This window comes from Plutella xylostella, chromosome 11, assembly GCF_932276165.1.
Source record: "Plutella xylostella chromosome 11, ilPluXylo3.1, whole genome shotgun sequence".
In the NCBI taxonomy this organism is placed as follows: Eukaryota; Metazoa; Arthropoda; class Insecta; order Lepidoptera; family Plutellidae; genus Plutella; species Plutella xylostella.
Window position 1 is genome coordinate 70,277 of NC_063991.1, and position 15,422 is coordinate 85,698.

General features: G+C 45.5%; 1 protein-coding gene across 1 annotated transcript in view; it reads left to right on the forward strand.

Moving 5' to 3' along the window:
- The first annotated feature begins 203 nt into the window (after positions 1–203).
- Positions 204–15,422, forward strand: part of LOC105380915 (catenin alpha) — a 37,889-nt gene continuing 22,670 nt past the window's right edge. The window contains exons 1-14 of the mRNA XM_048623850.1: positions 204–371; positions 1,091–1,252; positions 2,078–2,224; positions 4,719–4,885; positions 5,681–5,782; positions 6,216–6,323; positions 6,621–6,744; positions 7,583–7,644; positions 8,287–8,405; positions 10,247–10,331; positions 10,885–11,000; positions 12,122–12,239; positions 13,559–13,651; positions 14,235–14,391. Coding sequence (XP_048479807.1) covers positions 1,102–1,252; positions 2,078–2,224; positions 4,719–4,885; positions 5,681–5,782; positions 6,216–6,323; positions 6,621–6,744; positions 7,583–7,644; positions 8,287–8,405; positions 10,247–10,331; positions 10,885–11,000; positions 12,122–12,239; positions 13,559–13,651; positions 14,235–14,391 — 1,549 coding nt within the window. The 5' untranslated portion in view covers positions 204–371; positions 1,091–1,101. The remainder of the gene's footprint in view (positions 372–1,090; positions 1,253–2,077; positions 2,225–4,718; positions 4,886–5,680; positions 5,783–6,215; positions 6,324–6,620; positions 6,745–7,582; positions 7,645–8,286; positions 8,406–10,246; positions 10,332–10,884; positions 11,001–12,121; positions 12,240–13,558; positions 13,652–14,234; positions 14,392–15,422) is intronic.

The following is a 15,422-nucleotide window of genomic DNA, read 5'->3' on the forward strand; positions in this document are numbered from 1 at the left end:
TTTTTTGAATGTTTCTTTCTAAGTTACGCAATAAAGGCTATTTTAATTTAATTTAATTTAATTTACTGTAGATGGCGCTAGTAATTCCTTCAAACAATGACCACCACTATTTTTTGCATCTGGCAGCCCTTATTCTGCCATACATTTATCATTCATTCATTCCAAGTATTATTTACTCTATGATTCTATGATTCATTCATTTCATTTCATTCGTTCATTACTGTCTTTCTTGTGGCGTTTTCTTTTTGTGTTTTTGTAGTTTTTCCGTGTGAAAGTGATCGTTTTCAAGTTAAATACAGTGCAATTGTGCTAATATTTGTAGGAAATCTTCCTGCTATCTGTTCAGACCTTTGACGACACCTGCAAAGCAGGTATATTGTCAAATACAGCCGTGTTTGAAATCGTGATTGTTCCGATCCATGGGCGTCAGGTTTTGCCTTTTGGGTTGGGTTTGTAAATAGGTAGTATATACGGGTAATTTGGAAGCTCTTATAAACATAATGCTCAACGTATTCATGATTCAATTGATTAACGGTACCGAGAATAATATTTGTTCAAGTTGATAATACCACATTCATAGCAGCATGAGTCACAATCACAACACCAAGTTATGTACTATATTCTTAGATTAACGGTATAGGTAGGTACTAACAAGATCGAGTGTCTGTGCAAAGGACACATCCCGACAAATAACACCCCACTTCTACCACTTCTATTTTTAATTACTTAGTTTAGTTAGAAGATTTGTGCCCTTATTCACTTGGTACACTGGCTGTCATTAAGTTAACTTGGGTTTGACAGTACTTAAACAAAATGCAGGCAGTTTTGTGCTTTGGTTTTACAAAACCAAAGCACTACAGTTCATATATTTGTTAATGTAAGCATGCAAAAGAAGATGGGCAGACATGTTTTGAGTTTGAGGCTGGTTGTGGTACTATCAACCCAAAACTAAGAGGCAAATCTTGACTTTTTGTCTCAACAGAAAGTCAAGTTGTATCACAATGTTAGTTGCAAGCCTTGTGTAAACTGCCAGAGGAACTAACATTCCCATTCCCACTTCACACATGCCAACATGTTCTCCCGCCGGCAGTCCCGGCCAGCATGGCGGACAACTACTCGACGCTGACCCTCAAGTGGGACCCGAAGACGCTGGAGATCCGCACGGCGTCCGTGGAGCGCACGCTGGAGCCGCTGGTGGTGCAGGTCACCACGCTTGTCAACAGCAAGGACAAGCCCGGCAAGAAGAAGCGACGTGAGTGATTCTTAACCTCTCTATACTATTCTAATCTTAAGTTGCCTGTAAGGGATTGCTCTTAGCCATAAGGTCGCCTATTGTGCATTACTTCTAGTCTATAATGTATGTTTTTAACCAACTTCAAAAAAAGGAGGAGGTTCTCAATTCGTCAGGATATTTTTTTTTTTATATTTTTTTTTATGTATGTTCACCGATAACTCCGCCGTTTATGAACCGATTTTGAAAATTCTTTTTTTGTTGTATTGGGTTGAGCTTCCAGGTGGTCCCATTTTTTTTTCAGAATTTTATCTCACCCCTAAGGGTGGGTAAAAGGGGAAAAACAGGGTATGAATTTCCATTTTGGACACATATTAACCGATTCTAATGAAATTAAGAACGTAAATATAGTTCTTATAACAATAAAATATGATGGTGACCTTGAGCTGATCTGATGATGGAAACGGAAGGCAGTCAAGGGAACTCCTCAACGGTATATAGCAACTACCTCGTGTTTAGGCTTGAATGATTCGTATTGATTAGTAGGAATTTTTGGTATCATTTGCATCTTACTTTTGATTAAAAATTATTGCAAATAAACTAAAAACTATAAAATAAAATAATAATTTAAAAAAATAAAAAACCGACTTCAAAAAACCGCTAAAATGTAAGTAATAATTTAAGGTTTACACAAATTATATGTAACAGTACAAATATACCTAAGCAGGAACTGTTCTTTTTTGAAGTTGGTGCCATATTTCTTCAGATTACTTTGTCACTGCACCAACATCAAAAAAGAACAGTTCCTCTACTGTAATCTAAAGTTTCCACCACTCCCCTCCGCAGCGGGCAAGTCTAAGCGCGCCAGTGCGCTGGTGGCCACCGTGGAGCGCGCCACGGAGATCTTCATCGAGCGCGGCCAGAGCATCGCCTACGAGAACCCCGACATCACGCAGGAGATGCTCGCCGCCGTGGAGGACGTGCGGAAGGCTGGTGAGTGAATACCCTTGTTTTTGCCTACCATGAAAATGCAGGGTGTTATAAGTTTAACATGTCTGTGTGTTTGTGTATCTGTCTGTAGTAGCAATGCTTCCAAACTGCTGGGCAGATTTTCGTTTAGTTTTTTTGTTTGGATTATAGACAATGTTACCCAGAGTTTCTAAATTATTCTTTTATGAAGATTTATAGTTAGGATAACGTAGTGTAGGACGCCCTCCGGATAGATAGGGTGACGACTTACGATATATCTTGAATGATCCTCTAATTAACCCTCTTTTGGCTTACTATACCACTTTTTCAACTTCCTTAGCCTCTAGTACGGCTTTGAAAATTTACGAATACGATAAAAGTTTATTTTTTCTTTTGTCATCTGCATACATTATCTGTCAAAAGATTCATGATAATTTACATTAGAGGCGCCACATAGTATGCGAGACAACGTAAACTTTTATAGTTTTTGACAAACTATCAAACTTGTACACACGGCAACTCCAAATGGTTAGCAGGGCACACAAACGTAGTGTATGTGTGCACACTAACGTGGTCTATGTGTGCAATAAAGCAGAAATCGGTAAATACACCAGTAACAAACCACACACACACACACAACAGCACAAACGAGTTTGCGCGTAGGCAAACGCCCTTACACCAGCTGTGACATAAACATATCAACCGGTCGAGTAAGCCAAATAGTTATAAAATTGACTTGAAGCAAAATTTCACAGCTTGTAGCTATACTCTTCGTAGCTCATTGGTAGTATGTTAGACTTATGAAACATAGGTCGTGAGTTCGAGTCCACTGATGGGGTATATTTATTTTACTTTATTTAAATTTAGCGTTAATTTAAACGCTGTTGAGTATAAAATAAATTTATTTGAAATTGACAAATGACTACAAGCTGCATAGCTGTCGACTATTTCTCTTCGCAAAAAATATATGATTCGTTCTTCATTTGAGAAGTAAAACCATTCTACCCTCATACAATATGAATAAACGAAATTAGTTTTTAGTTTTAGTGACAATTCACCTCTGCGTCTGCATAGTGATTCACTTTGTGATTTGTCAATTTATAATTAATTTATCTTCGCAGTCACTATGGAAAGTCATTTAACCATGTTCAAAAAGGCGGAGATAATTGTATTATATGAACAAAATATTACAATTAGTGAAATCGCAAGACGTTTAATGATATCGGTAAGTAACATAGAACTGCAAATATAATTTTATTTGACCGTTAGAATATTTGTATTTGTATATGCTAAGTATTTGTATTTTTTGTTTGCAGAGGAGAACTGTTCAATTATGGGTTCACCGATACGCAGATTTGGGACATGTAGACAGTAGTCGTCTATACGGATGCATCACCACGCCATCGAGAAATCGTAGCTGCACATAGCGCTGATCCGTTCTGCAGCACCTGTTCTACGGCCACAACACATAATCTATCCCTACGAACCGTACGGGTTCACTTGCGTGCTGCTGGGTTGCGGTGTCGGAGGCCGACGAAGAAAATTGCTCTAACCGATCAGCATCGTCGAAACAGAGTGCGTTTTGCGACTGACTATTTTAAACTTTGATTGGTGCAACAATGTGGTGATATTTAGTGATGAAAAGTCCTTTAAATCAGACAAGGATGGACGTAAGATATTATGGCGAAAAAGTGGTGAAAATTATAGTTATTGGGGTTAGCTCAGTAATTTTTATTTTTCCATTTGTATAAGACTTTAGTTATTTGGTTAAATACTTATTATTATTTACAATTATGGGTAAGCCAATGTGTTAATGATGTTATTGTTACTGAGGTTGGAATAAGTTATCTTATTTCTAGCTAATTAACATGTTGTTTCATATAACTAATGACTTGCCTATTTACTTTAGTAAAACAGCCAGTCCATCCTTTTCTGATGTTTATTATTATTTAAAACTGCTAATTGAAAATTTTCCTTATTAATATAAACTCTAACTATGTTTTAAAACGAAAAACAACAAAAACGTAACATCCTTAATGTTTATGTTACGGCAAGAATAAATTTGGTTATTTTAACACTTAATAACTTGTTTCATTTACTTTCTGTGTTGCTTTTATTCGTATATACTACAATACTATTATTAACCATCTTAAAAAAATAATTAAATCTATAAAAAAAACAAAAAAGGAATATTGTAAGTTCAGTGGGATTTGAACCACCATACCGATAATTGTAAGTCTTGTATCATACCAACTGAGCCATTCAATCTATTACAATGCCTTGCAAAATTTTGCTTCATATCATAAAAACAATGAATCATTGTCACTGGCACAACTACATGCTTACAATATCCATGTGTGGGTTGCCCAGAACTAAATAATTACGTCGACGTCGCCGACACACACATACACTACCTACGTTAGTGTGCCCTGCCAACCATTTAACGTTGCCGTGTAGACCCATGCACTGTATACCAGACGTACTGTAGTAGAAGTCACTAACCCCCTCCCCCCCGCAGGCGCGGCGATGTCCCTAGCGGCGCGTGAGTTCTCGGACTCGCCGTGCGCCTCCGCCGCGCGCGCCGCCATGGTGCGCGCGTCGCGGGCGCTGCTGTGCGCCGTGACCCGGCTGCTGATACTCGCTGACATGGTGGATGTTCATGATCTGCTGGGGAAGCTTACCACTGTGAGTATACTTCTTCTAGTGCCTCTCCGGTACTGGAGGTTGGCATATGTCTCTCTACTGTTTACTTCTCTCTATTCATAGCTATACTTAGGGTTCATTATGATAATACACTCACGAGAAATGAAATGGTGCGCGCGTCGCGGGCGCTGCTGTGCGCCGTCACCAGGCTGCTGATACTGGCTGACATGGTGGATGTTCATGATCTGCTGGGGAAGCTTACTACTGTGAGTATACTCGTTCTACTTCTAGTGCCTCTCCACTACTGGCGGATAGCTCTGCATGTTTATGTCTCTCTACTGTCTACTTCTCTCTATTCTTAGCTATACTTAGGGTTTATTATAATAATACACTCACGGGCAATTAAACAGTTCCACCAACAAAATTGCGACACCAAATGACCCCAATTTTTTAGAACATTTAATTTAGAATTTAAATTCAGCATAGGGTCATCTTGTCAAGAAATTGACTGGAAGCTAGCATCAAAAAGGCTTTCTTTATTTGGCTAAGCGACTCTGCTGTCATCTGCTAATTACTTTACTAGCCCTTTATCCGAACTAAGGGCTCAGGCCTAACCGTTTTATTCATCCTGAGGATTCACAGGAACAAATGTGCCTCGATTCGATCGATCGTGTTAGTCTTTTACGACGTTCCATTCGAAAACGCTGCATCAAAAAGCCAGCGCTATATAGTCCTTGGATTACAGCACATGCTGAGTGTGGAATCCTTTTCGACATTTGAATTTTTTTTCATTCTCCATATTAGTAATTTTTTGTAACTAGTTTTATTGTTCTTCAGGTGGAGAACGACCTGGACAAGCTGAAGTCGGCCTCGTCGCAGTCGGAGCTGCTGGAGTCGGCGCGGCAGTTCGGCCGCTCCGCCAGCGAGCTGTCGGCGCAGGTGAGTCGCAGGAGACTCACTCACACGTGCAGCTCGAGAACCACCTGGACAAGCTGAACTGCCTATCAAATTATCTAAAGACAGTTTATCATTACAATAAAAACTTACACACATGTTAAACTCAGTTGACAGCAAATCCATTTCCGGGCAAAACCGCACAGTGGATCTGGTGAGCTGGCGAGCGTACAGTGTTTAAGATGAAGTAAAATGACAAAGACCCTCTGTCTGGAAGCACGCCATGACTTTGCCAATGATGAGAGTAGACTGTTTGGTTCGCTAATGGATCACCAGCGCAAGTCGACGAGCCAACGATCTGTACCGTCGGCTTATTGGCTCGCCAGCGAATCACCGCCTTTATAAACTTCTAAAATGTTAATTTAAAGACTCATCAAACGTAACACAGCCATCTAACCGTGTCTCTTTCCCCTTGCAGGCGGCGAAGCGGCAGCAGGAGCTGACGGAGCCGGGCATGAAGGACGAGCTGGCGGCGGCGCGCGCGCAGCTCAAGAAGCACTCCACCATGCTGCTCACCGCCAGCAAGGTACACTATATATACTATATATATACAAGGTACACTATATATACTATATATATACAAGCGGCAGCTCAAGAAGCACTCCACCATGCTGCTCACCGCCAGCAAGATACACTATATATACTATATAAAACTTCCTCTTAAGTCACTCTATCTATTAAAGAAAACCGCATCAAAATCCGTTGCATAGTTTTCAAGATTTAAGCATACAAAGTGATATATCCGGCTTGAAGGACCATGAAATGTTTTGGTAGTATTATTATGTGCAGTGACTTTTAATAACATGAAATTGTGTGCTTGCAGGTGTACGTGCGCCACCCGGAGCTGGCGGCGGCGAAGGCGAACCGCGACTACGTGCTGCGCGCCGTGTGCAGCGCCGTGGGGACCATCGCGCGCGTGGCGCAGGGCCGCGCCGCCCCGCCGCCAGGTACATACAGCACGTGCTGAGTGGGGAACACCTCCCGCGACTACGTGCTGCGCGCCGTGTGCAGCGCCGTGGGGACCATCGCGCGCGTGGCGCAGGGCCGCGCCGCCCCGCCGCCAGGTACATACAGCACGTGCTGAGTGGGGAACACCTCCCGCGACTACGTGCTGCGCGCCGTGTGCAGCGCCGTGGGGACCATCGCGCGCGTGGCGCAGGGCCGCGCCGCCCCGCCGCCAGGTACATACAGCACGTGCTGAGTGGGGAACACCTCCCGCGACTACGTGCTGCGCGCCGTGTGCAGCGCCGTGGGGACCATCGCGCGCGTGGCGCAGGGCCGCGCCGCCCCGCCGCCAGGTACATACAGCACGTGCTGAGTGGGGAACACCTCCTGCGACTACGTGCTGCGCGCCGTGTGCAGCGCCGTGGGGACCATCGCGCGCGTGGCGCAGGGCCGCGCCGCCCCGCCGCCAGGTACATACAGCACGTGCTGAGTGGGGAACACCTCCCGCGACTACGTGCTGCGCGCCGTGTGCAGCGCCGTGGGGACCATCGCGCGCGTGGCGCAGGGCCGCGCCGCCCCGCCGCCAGGTACATACAGCACGTGCTGAGTGGGGAACACCTCCCGCGACTACGTGCTGCGCGCCGTGTGCAGCGCCGTGGGGACTGAGTTGGAGACATTTTATATTAACATATGGGGGGGGAACTATTTATATTTTATATTTAAACAAGGCCATGTGAGATGTGACACTAGACCCCGTTTCCTACAAAAAAAAATCACGCTAAATACACAAATATTAGTGTTGTTTAAGATGTTTAAATGAAATGTATTTCTGTATTCCAGAGTCGAACCGCCCGCCCGCCGACGGCCCGGGAGAACTGGCTCAAGCATTGGACGACTTTGATGTGAGTGTTTTTTTACATATACGATCGTTTCATACAATTATAATCCATTCATAGACGGCCGAATGGCGTAGTGGTTAGTGACCCTGACTGCTGAGCCGAAGGTCCCGGGTTCGATTCCCGGCTGGGGCAGATATTTGTTTAAACACAGATATTTGTTCTCGGGTCTTGGCTGTTGATATTTATAATTAGTATCTATCTATCTATGTATTTGTGTAAATATATCAGCTGTCCGACACCCATAACACAGGTTCGGCCTAGCTTGGGGTCGGATGGCCGTGTGCGAGATGTCCCCACATATTATCATATTATTATATTATCATATTATTATCATATTATTCAAATTAAGTTGGCTTGTCATTTCTATTGCATGCTTTTGAAAACGCAGCTATTTTATTTCAGTTGCATTACAGTTTCGTTCCTCGTTCATTCAATTATTCATGGTATAACTTGGTAGCATGCAATTAATGTACTTATCCCATCCCAGATATTTACTCTCATGTAAAATTTATTCTGCGATATATAGTTACTCCGGTGTAACGTGATGTTTCGGCGAATCCTACCTAAGATTATTTACTTTTTATGTCAAAGAAGAAGCTGACTTGATGTCCTTTCTCTCTTTCTCACCCCCCTGCTCCCCCCCAGGAGCGCATGGTGATGGAGCCGCTGGCCTACTCCGAAGTGCGCACGCGGCCCTCGCTGGAGGAGCGCCTCGAGAGCATCATCAGCGGCGCCGCGCTCATGGCAGACTCCTCCTGCACCAGGTACGTGTGTCGAGAGACCGACATCCGGCGCCAGGTGTCTATGTGTGTCGAGAGACCGACATCCGGCTCCCTCGCTGGAGGAGCGCCTCGAGAGCATCATCAGCGGCGCCGCGCTCATGGCAGACTCCTTCTGCACCAGGTACGTGTGTCGGGAGACCGACATCCGGCACCAGGTGACAGTGTGTGTCGAGAGACCGACATCCGGCACCAGGTGACAGTGTGTGTCGAGAGACCGACATCCGGCACCAGGTGACAGTGTGTGTCGAGAGACCGACATCCGGCACCAGGTGACAGTGTGTGTCGAGAGACCGACATCCGGCACCAGGTGACAGTGTGTGTCGAGAGACCGACATCCGGCACCAGGTGACAGTGTGTGTCGAGAGACCGACATCCGGCACCAGGTGACAGTGTGTGTCGAGAGACCGACATCCGGCACCAGGTGACAGTGTGTGTCGAGAGACCGACATCCGGCACCAGGTGACAGTGTGTGTCGAGAGACCGACATCCGGCACCAGGTGACAGTGTGTGTCGAGAGACCGACATCCGGCACCAGGTGACAGTGTGTGTCGAGAGACCGACATCCGGCACCAGGTGACAGTGTGTGTCGAGAGACCGACATCCAGCACCAGGTGACAGTGTGTGTCGAGAGACCGACATCCGGCACCAGGTGACAGTGTGTGTCGAAAGACCGACATCCAGCACCAGGTGACAGTGTGTGTCGAGAGACCGACATCCGGCACCAGGTGACAGTGTGTGTCGAGAGACCGACATCCGGCACCAGGTGACAGTGTGTGTCGAGAGACCGACATCCAGCACTAGGTGACAGTGTGTGTCGAGAGACCGACATCCGGCACCAGGTGACAGTGTGTGTCGAGAGACCGACATCCGGCACCAGGTGACAGTGTGTGTCGAGAGACCGACATCCGGCACCAGGTGACAGTGTGTGTCGAGAGACCGACATCCGGCACCAGGTGACAGTGTGTGTCGAGAGACCGACATCCGGCACCAGGTGTCTATGTGTGTCGAGAGACCGACATCCGGCGCCAGGTGTCTATGTGTGTCGAGAGACCGACATCCGGCTCCCTCGCTGGAGGAGCGCCTCGAGAGCATCATCAGCGGCGCCGCGCTCATGGCAGACTCCTCCTGCACCAGGTACGTGTGTCGAGAGACCGACATCCGGCACCAGGTGTCTATGTGTGTCGAGAGACCGACATCCGGTCTCGAGCAGCGGTGACTGTGTATGTCGAGAGATGTGTGCCGGCCTGCCTCGAGCAGCGGGAGAGATCATCATTATCAACAAACTGTAACTGGGCTCTTGAGAGAGAGAGGAGCGACGCCTCATCATCAACAAATGGAGAGTCGGTAGACAAAGCACATAAGTCGTATTTTATTTTCAATTTACAATCCAGCTATAATAATTCGACCATAAATAATGCCACTGGTGATTAGAAAATATGACTTAAATTATGCTAGTCTGCGGTAGGTACCCATATTTATCTGGACTGGAAGCTCCCTACTCCATATTACTTTTCCCACAATGCCTACAATCATGATAAACCTATGGCGTCTTGTCCAAGCCACGAAGTACCGATGCCAATGAACAGATGGCGCTGTAGCCGAATATTAAGTAATAATATCAATTATAAACATTTTTACCGCGATTTACTTATTAAAGCATAGGATTATTAATTAATTTTATAACCCTACATATAAGTACATATAGTTTAAATAAATAAATAAAAATAAAATAAATAAATGCCATCTGTCGGCGGTCATCTGTACTTCATGACTAGGCTAGACCTCTGGAACTATACTAATGTGTGTTTGTCTGTGTCCCCCAGGGACGAGCGCCGCGAGCGCATCGTGGCGGAGTGCAACGCGGTGAGGCAGGCGCTGCAGGACCTGCTGCACGAGTACATGAGCAACGTGAGTACACGAGTACAACGTGAGTACACTGTGTGCAGGGACGCATCGTGGCGGAGTGCAGGACCTGCTGCACGAGTACATGAGCAACGTGAGTACACGAGTACAACGTGAGTACACTGTGTGCAGGGACGCATCGTGGCGGAGTGCAGGACCTGCTGCACGAGTACATGAGCAACGTGAGTACACGAGTACAACGTGAGTACACTGTGTGCAGGGACGCATCGTGGCGGAGTGCAGGACCTGCTGCACGAGTACATGAGCAACGTGAGTACACGAGTACAACGTGAGTACACGAGTACAACGTGAGTACACGAGTACAACGTAAGTACACGAGTACAACGTGAGTACACGAGTACAACCGTGAGTACACGAGTACAACCGTGAGTACACTGTGTGCAGGGACGCATCGTGGCGGACGTATAGTAGTAATAGTCCTATCCAGCTATTTTAAATTGAGTGAAATCTCTGTTATGTGGTAACTATTTGGTAATCTGTGGTATTCTCGCGTTTGGCTGAACCGATTTTGATGCGTTTTTTCTCTCTAATTTCGCAGGCGGGCAAGCCGGAGCAGTCGGAGGGCCTGGAGCGCGCCATCGAGACCATGTGCCGCAAGACACGCGACCTGCGCCGGCAGCTGCGCAAGGCCGTGCTGGACCACGTGAGCGACAGGTGACTCGCACGCGACTCACTCACAGCGAGACCATGTGCCGCAAGACACGCGACCTGCGCCGGCAGCTGCGCAAGGCCGTGCTGGACCACGTGAGCGACAGGTGACTCGCACGCGACTCACTCACAGCGAGACCATGTGCCGCAAGACACGCGACCTGCGCCGGCAGCTGCGCAAGGCCGTGCTGGACCACGTGAGCGACAGGTGACTCGCACGCGACTCACTCACAGCGAGACCATGTGCCGCAAGACACGCGACCTGCGCCGGCAGCTGCGCAAGACCGTGCTGGACCACGTGAGCGACAGGTGACTCGCACGCGACTCACTCACAGCGAGACCATGTGCCCTGTACCACGCAATTACCCTGCCAAAGGAGTTACACTGTACCACGGAATACGCCGCGTCTACCGGGGAACTTTCAATTTCTAAGGGAGATAAAAATCGTCTCCGTTTTTGTTACAATAGTTTTGAACGTACCTTTTATGACTGTAATTCAATCTAGAGAAACTTTGAGATGTGCCCGTATCTTTCTCAAGATAAGCGTCCACCTCTCCTAAAATTTACGTTCTAGAATCTTCGTGAACGGCCGCATCGATACACGCTAAGCGACTAGCTAGGCGCCAAGCGCGAAATTCGGCTGTTCATGAAAATCCTAGAACGTTCGTTTTACTGCGCTTGGTGACTCGCTCGGCGCTAAGCAAGCCTTCCTGCCTGTGTGGCTGTAGCCTAAGGGTAGGATATTGTCTAGTGTACTAATGTATCTTGTGTTATAGTTTCCTGGATTGCACGCTGGCAAAGAAAAACCTGCCCCCTCTGCTATTAATAATTTAAATTCAAACTACGACTGTTTTTAACAGCATGCGGATTTGATCACGCACGCGGGATTACCGCCATTTTCCACGTCCCGCGGGCATATTCGTAATTCGTATTCTGTCATACGTTATGACCGCGTGCGGGGAAATTTCCGTTGCGTGTTGAAATCCTTATGCTGTTAAAATAGCCTAAGGGAGATAAAAAATGTTCCCGTATTTTTCTTTAGTGAATCTCTGATATGTGCCTCTTTCTTTCCATGATTGGCATGTTTCAGTGTACTAATATGAATGTTTGTTTCCTGTCTCCGTCAGTTTCCTGGAGGCGACGGTGCCATTGCTGGTGCTGCTGGAGGCGGCGCGCGCGGGCCGGGAGCGCCAGCTCGAGGAGTGCGCCGGAGTGTTCACCGAGCACGCCAACAAGCTCGTCGAGGTGAGGATTACTACCAATTTATAGAATCTAATTCTAATTCAGTGTACGGTCAGCTGCATAAGTTGTTATACACTTCTGTACCTTGTCAAACTGACGAACCGTCAATATTTCAATGAATGGATAGGCGACTAGATTGACAAGGTACAAAAGTGTATAGCTACTTATGCAGCTGACTGTACCTACTACACGTACGAATAGTGCGCCAGAATCAGAAACATGCTAGAGTAAGTATGCGCGCACTATGGTTCCTCGACTGAAATACATACATTAACATAGTGTGTTACTACTACTCGTAAACAAATCTAACTAATTCCAGAATGTTCCACTGTCTTCTTTAAATCATAGCCTGAAGCAACTTTTGTAAAATTTGATTATTTAAATGTATGAATTTGTAAAATATTATAGTGAGACATTAGCTGCAAGGCTGGTTTACCTAATTTTCTAGAAATTTCCGTTAGTTCATACTAATGCTTTTAAAAAATATACTATCTCATTAATTATATTACCCTTTAAGAAATTATATAACTTTACTGCCCAAAACAAAACAATGTCTTAAGAATATTCTAGAATCTAGAAGTAAAACATCCCTAGAAAAGAACATTCTAGAATCTAGAAGTGAGAAATCCACAGAAAAGAACATTCTAGAATCTAGAAGTGAGAAATCCCTAGAAAAGAACATTATGGAAAATTCCACAGTCAACCTGTCTCGTACAAACAAGTGTCCATCTCTGTCACTCTCTTATATGATCACTATAGTGCCATCCCTTTCCTTCTTGTTTACTTCTACCGTCGTGTTTTCAGTCGGGTATAAAAGGCGGACACAATCCAACAATGCTTCAGTCTAACTTGTGTTATTGTGAGTTGAACATCGTGTTGTTATTTTGTGATTCGTCGGAGCTTGCAAACTTTGTGCTGATTCTTTTCTCAGTAGAATTAGGAGAATTACGAGTGATTTTGTGGAAGTATCTGAGTTGCTTGGTATTAAAATCGGTTTATTCCATTCTACCTTATGTTATAAAATATATCTGAGGAAGAAAATTGTTGCGGTCACTATGTAACACAAATATTTAGACAACTAGCATATTTAGCATCAGAATTATACCAATAAATTTGAATAGATTACAGAAAAAATTGTTGAAAAATTGCAATTATTTGTCCTCTTGAGGATTCTACCGCGCATTTAAGTTTTGTAACGTCTATAAATTCTTAAAAAATACTACCTTCAAATTTTTTTTTCATACTTGGACGGGACAGTCCATCACCCTACTTACCTCCCCGTCTCTATCAGTAGCTAAACCCTTATTTATCTATCCCCTCAGGTGGCCAACCTGGTGTGCTCCATGTCCAACAACGAGGACGGCGTGAAGATGGTGCGCCACGCCGCCGAGCAGATCGAGGCGCTGTGCGGACAGGTACCAGACTGCTCCATCTATCAAATTATTGTATTTCTTGTATGTCATAATATACGTCGTTAAGCCTAGTAGAGGCCTTCGGGCAGCTTGAAAACATCTGACCATGTGGTTGCTCACTTACCCGACAACTCTCTCAAAACTAGCTTGCTTGTGTTGGGGTCCACCAAATGATATTATACGTATACACATTATGTGTATTAAGGTAAGCGTCCCTTATCTGTATCGTACGTATCGCACAAAACGGATTGTTATAGATGTATGGAGAAACGACGTCGGCAATGCTGATGAATTGGAACAATGTCCATAAAATGAACGCACTTGTGTAAATTTCTAACTATACAAGAATACTGAATGCGATGCGTCCGTTGCGTACGATGCCTATACGCGGTATTTCACTAATCAGTTACAATGCAGTATTGTTGATTTAAAAAATAATGATCTTTTTCCTTTCAAATAAGCTATCTAAAAGACTTCTCCTCAAATGCCCGTAGCAGCTCCTTTCCAAACTGAGAGTAGGTAAAATATCGACGTTCATTTCTTCAATTTTTACGCTAATTATTTTCTTTCCACTTTCCCCCCCTAGGTGATAAACGCAGCCCGCGTCCTCGCAGCCCGGCCTCGCTCGCGCGTCGCGCAGGAGAACGCCACCGCCTTCGCGCGCGCCTGGGAGAGCGGGGTGCGGCTGCTGACGGAGGCCGTGGATGACATTACTACTATTGATGACTTCCTTGCTGTCAGCGGTAAGAATATATGAGCAATATGAGCATGTGTCATGACTAATCCCCGAAGGGAGTAGTTTGAGATGACTAAAAAGCGAAAGCCGCTGTACATTTGTACTTAAAGGATTGGTCGCGAGCCGTATCGCCTCTTTGAATGAGTACAATGCACTTTAGGGGATCAGCGGCAAGTATAAAGTTATTAGCGCCTGGTAGAGCGGCGTGTGCCTGCTGACGGAGGCTGTGGATGATATCACTACTATTGACGACTTCCTTGCTGTCAGCGGTGAGTGAATCGGCGTCATTTGTAAAATATGCACCCATTTGAAACATTGTCTAAGTGGAAGCTATACTAAAATATGTCTCCGGCTGTCTTATATCTCCAACCCGCCTCTTAAGCGTAGAGATATAGCAATAACGCGTCTGGGAGAGCGGCGTCCGCCTGCTGACAGAGGCTGTGGACGATATTACTACTATTGATGACTTCCTTGCTGTCAGCGGTAAGAATATACCCATAGGGAGAGAGTAGACTGAGATGACTAGCAAGCGAGTCACCCGCTTTTCGCTGTACTTTAAGCCGTCTCGCCGCTTTTGAATGAGTACAATGTACTTAGAGTACTTACATATTCAGCAAAAAATATATAGTTATTAGCGCCTGGAAGAGCGGCGTCAGGCTACTGACGGAGGCCGTGGACGATATCACTACTATTGATGACTTCCTTGCTGTCAGCGGTGAGTACATATACATAGGGAGTAGTCTGAGATGACTAGCAAGCGAGTCACCCGCTTTTCACTGTACATTTGTACTGAAAGGATAGGTCGCGAGCCGTATCGCCTCTTTCAAAGAGTACAATGCACTTTAGGGGATCAGCAGGAAGTATATAGTTATTAGCGCCTGGGAGAGCGGGGTCAGGCTGCTGACGGAGGCCGTGGACGATATCACTACTATTGATGACTTCCTTGCTGTCAGTGGTGAGTTAATCGTCATGATGGCATACCTGTGCATATACCTGTGTACCCATTTATAGTGTTATTTAGGTGGATGCTATAGTATA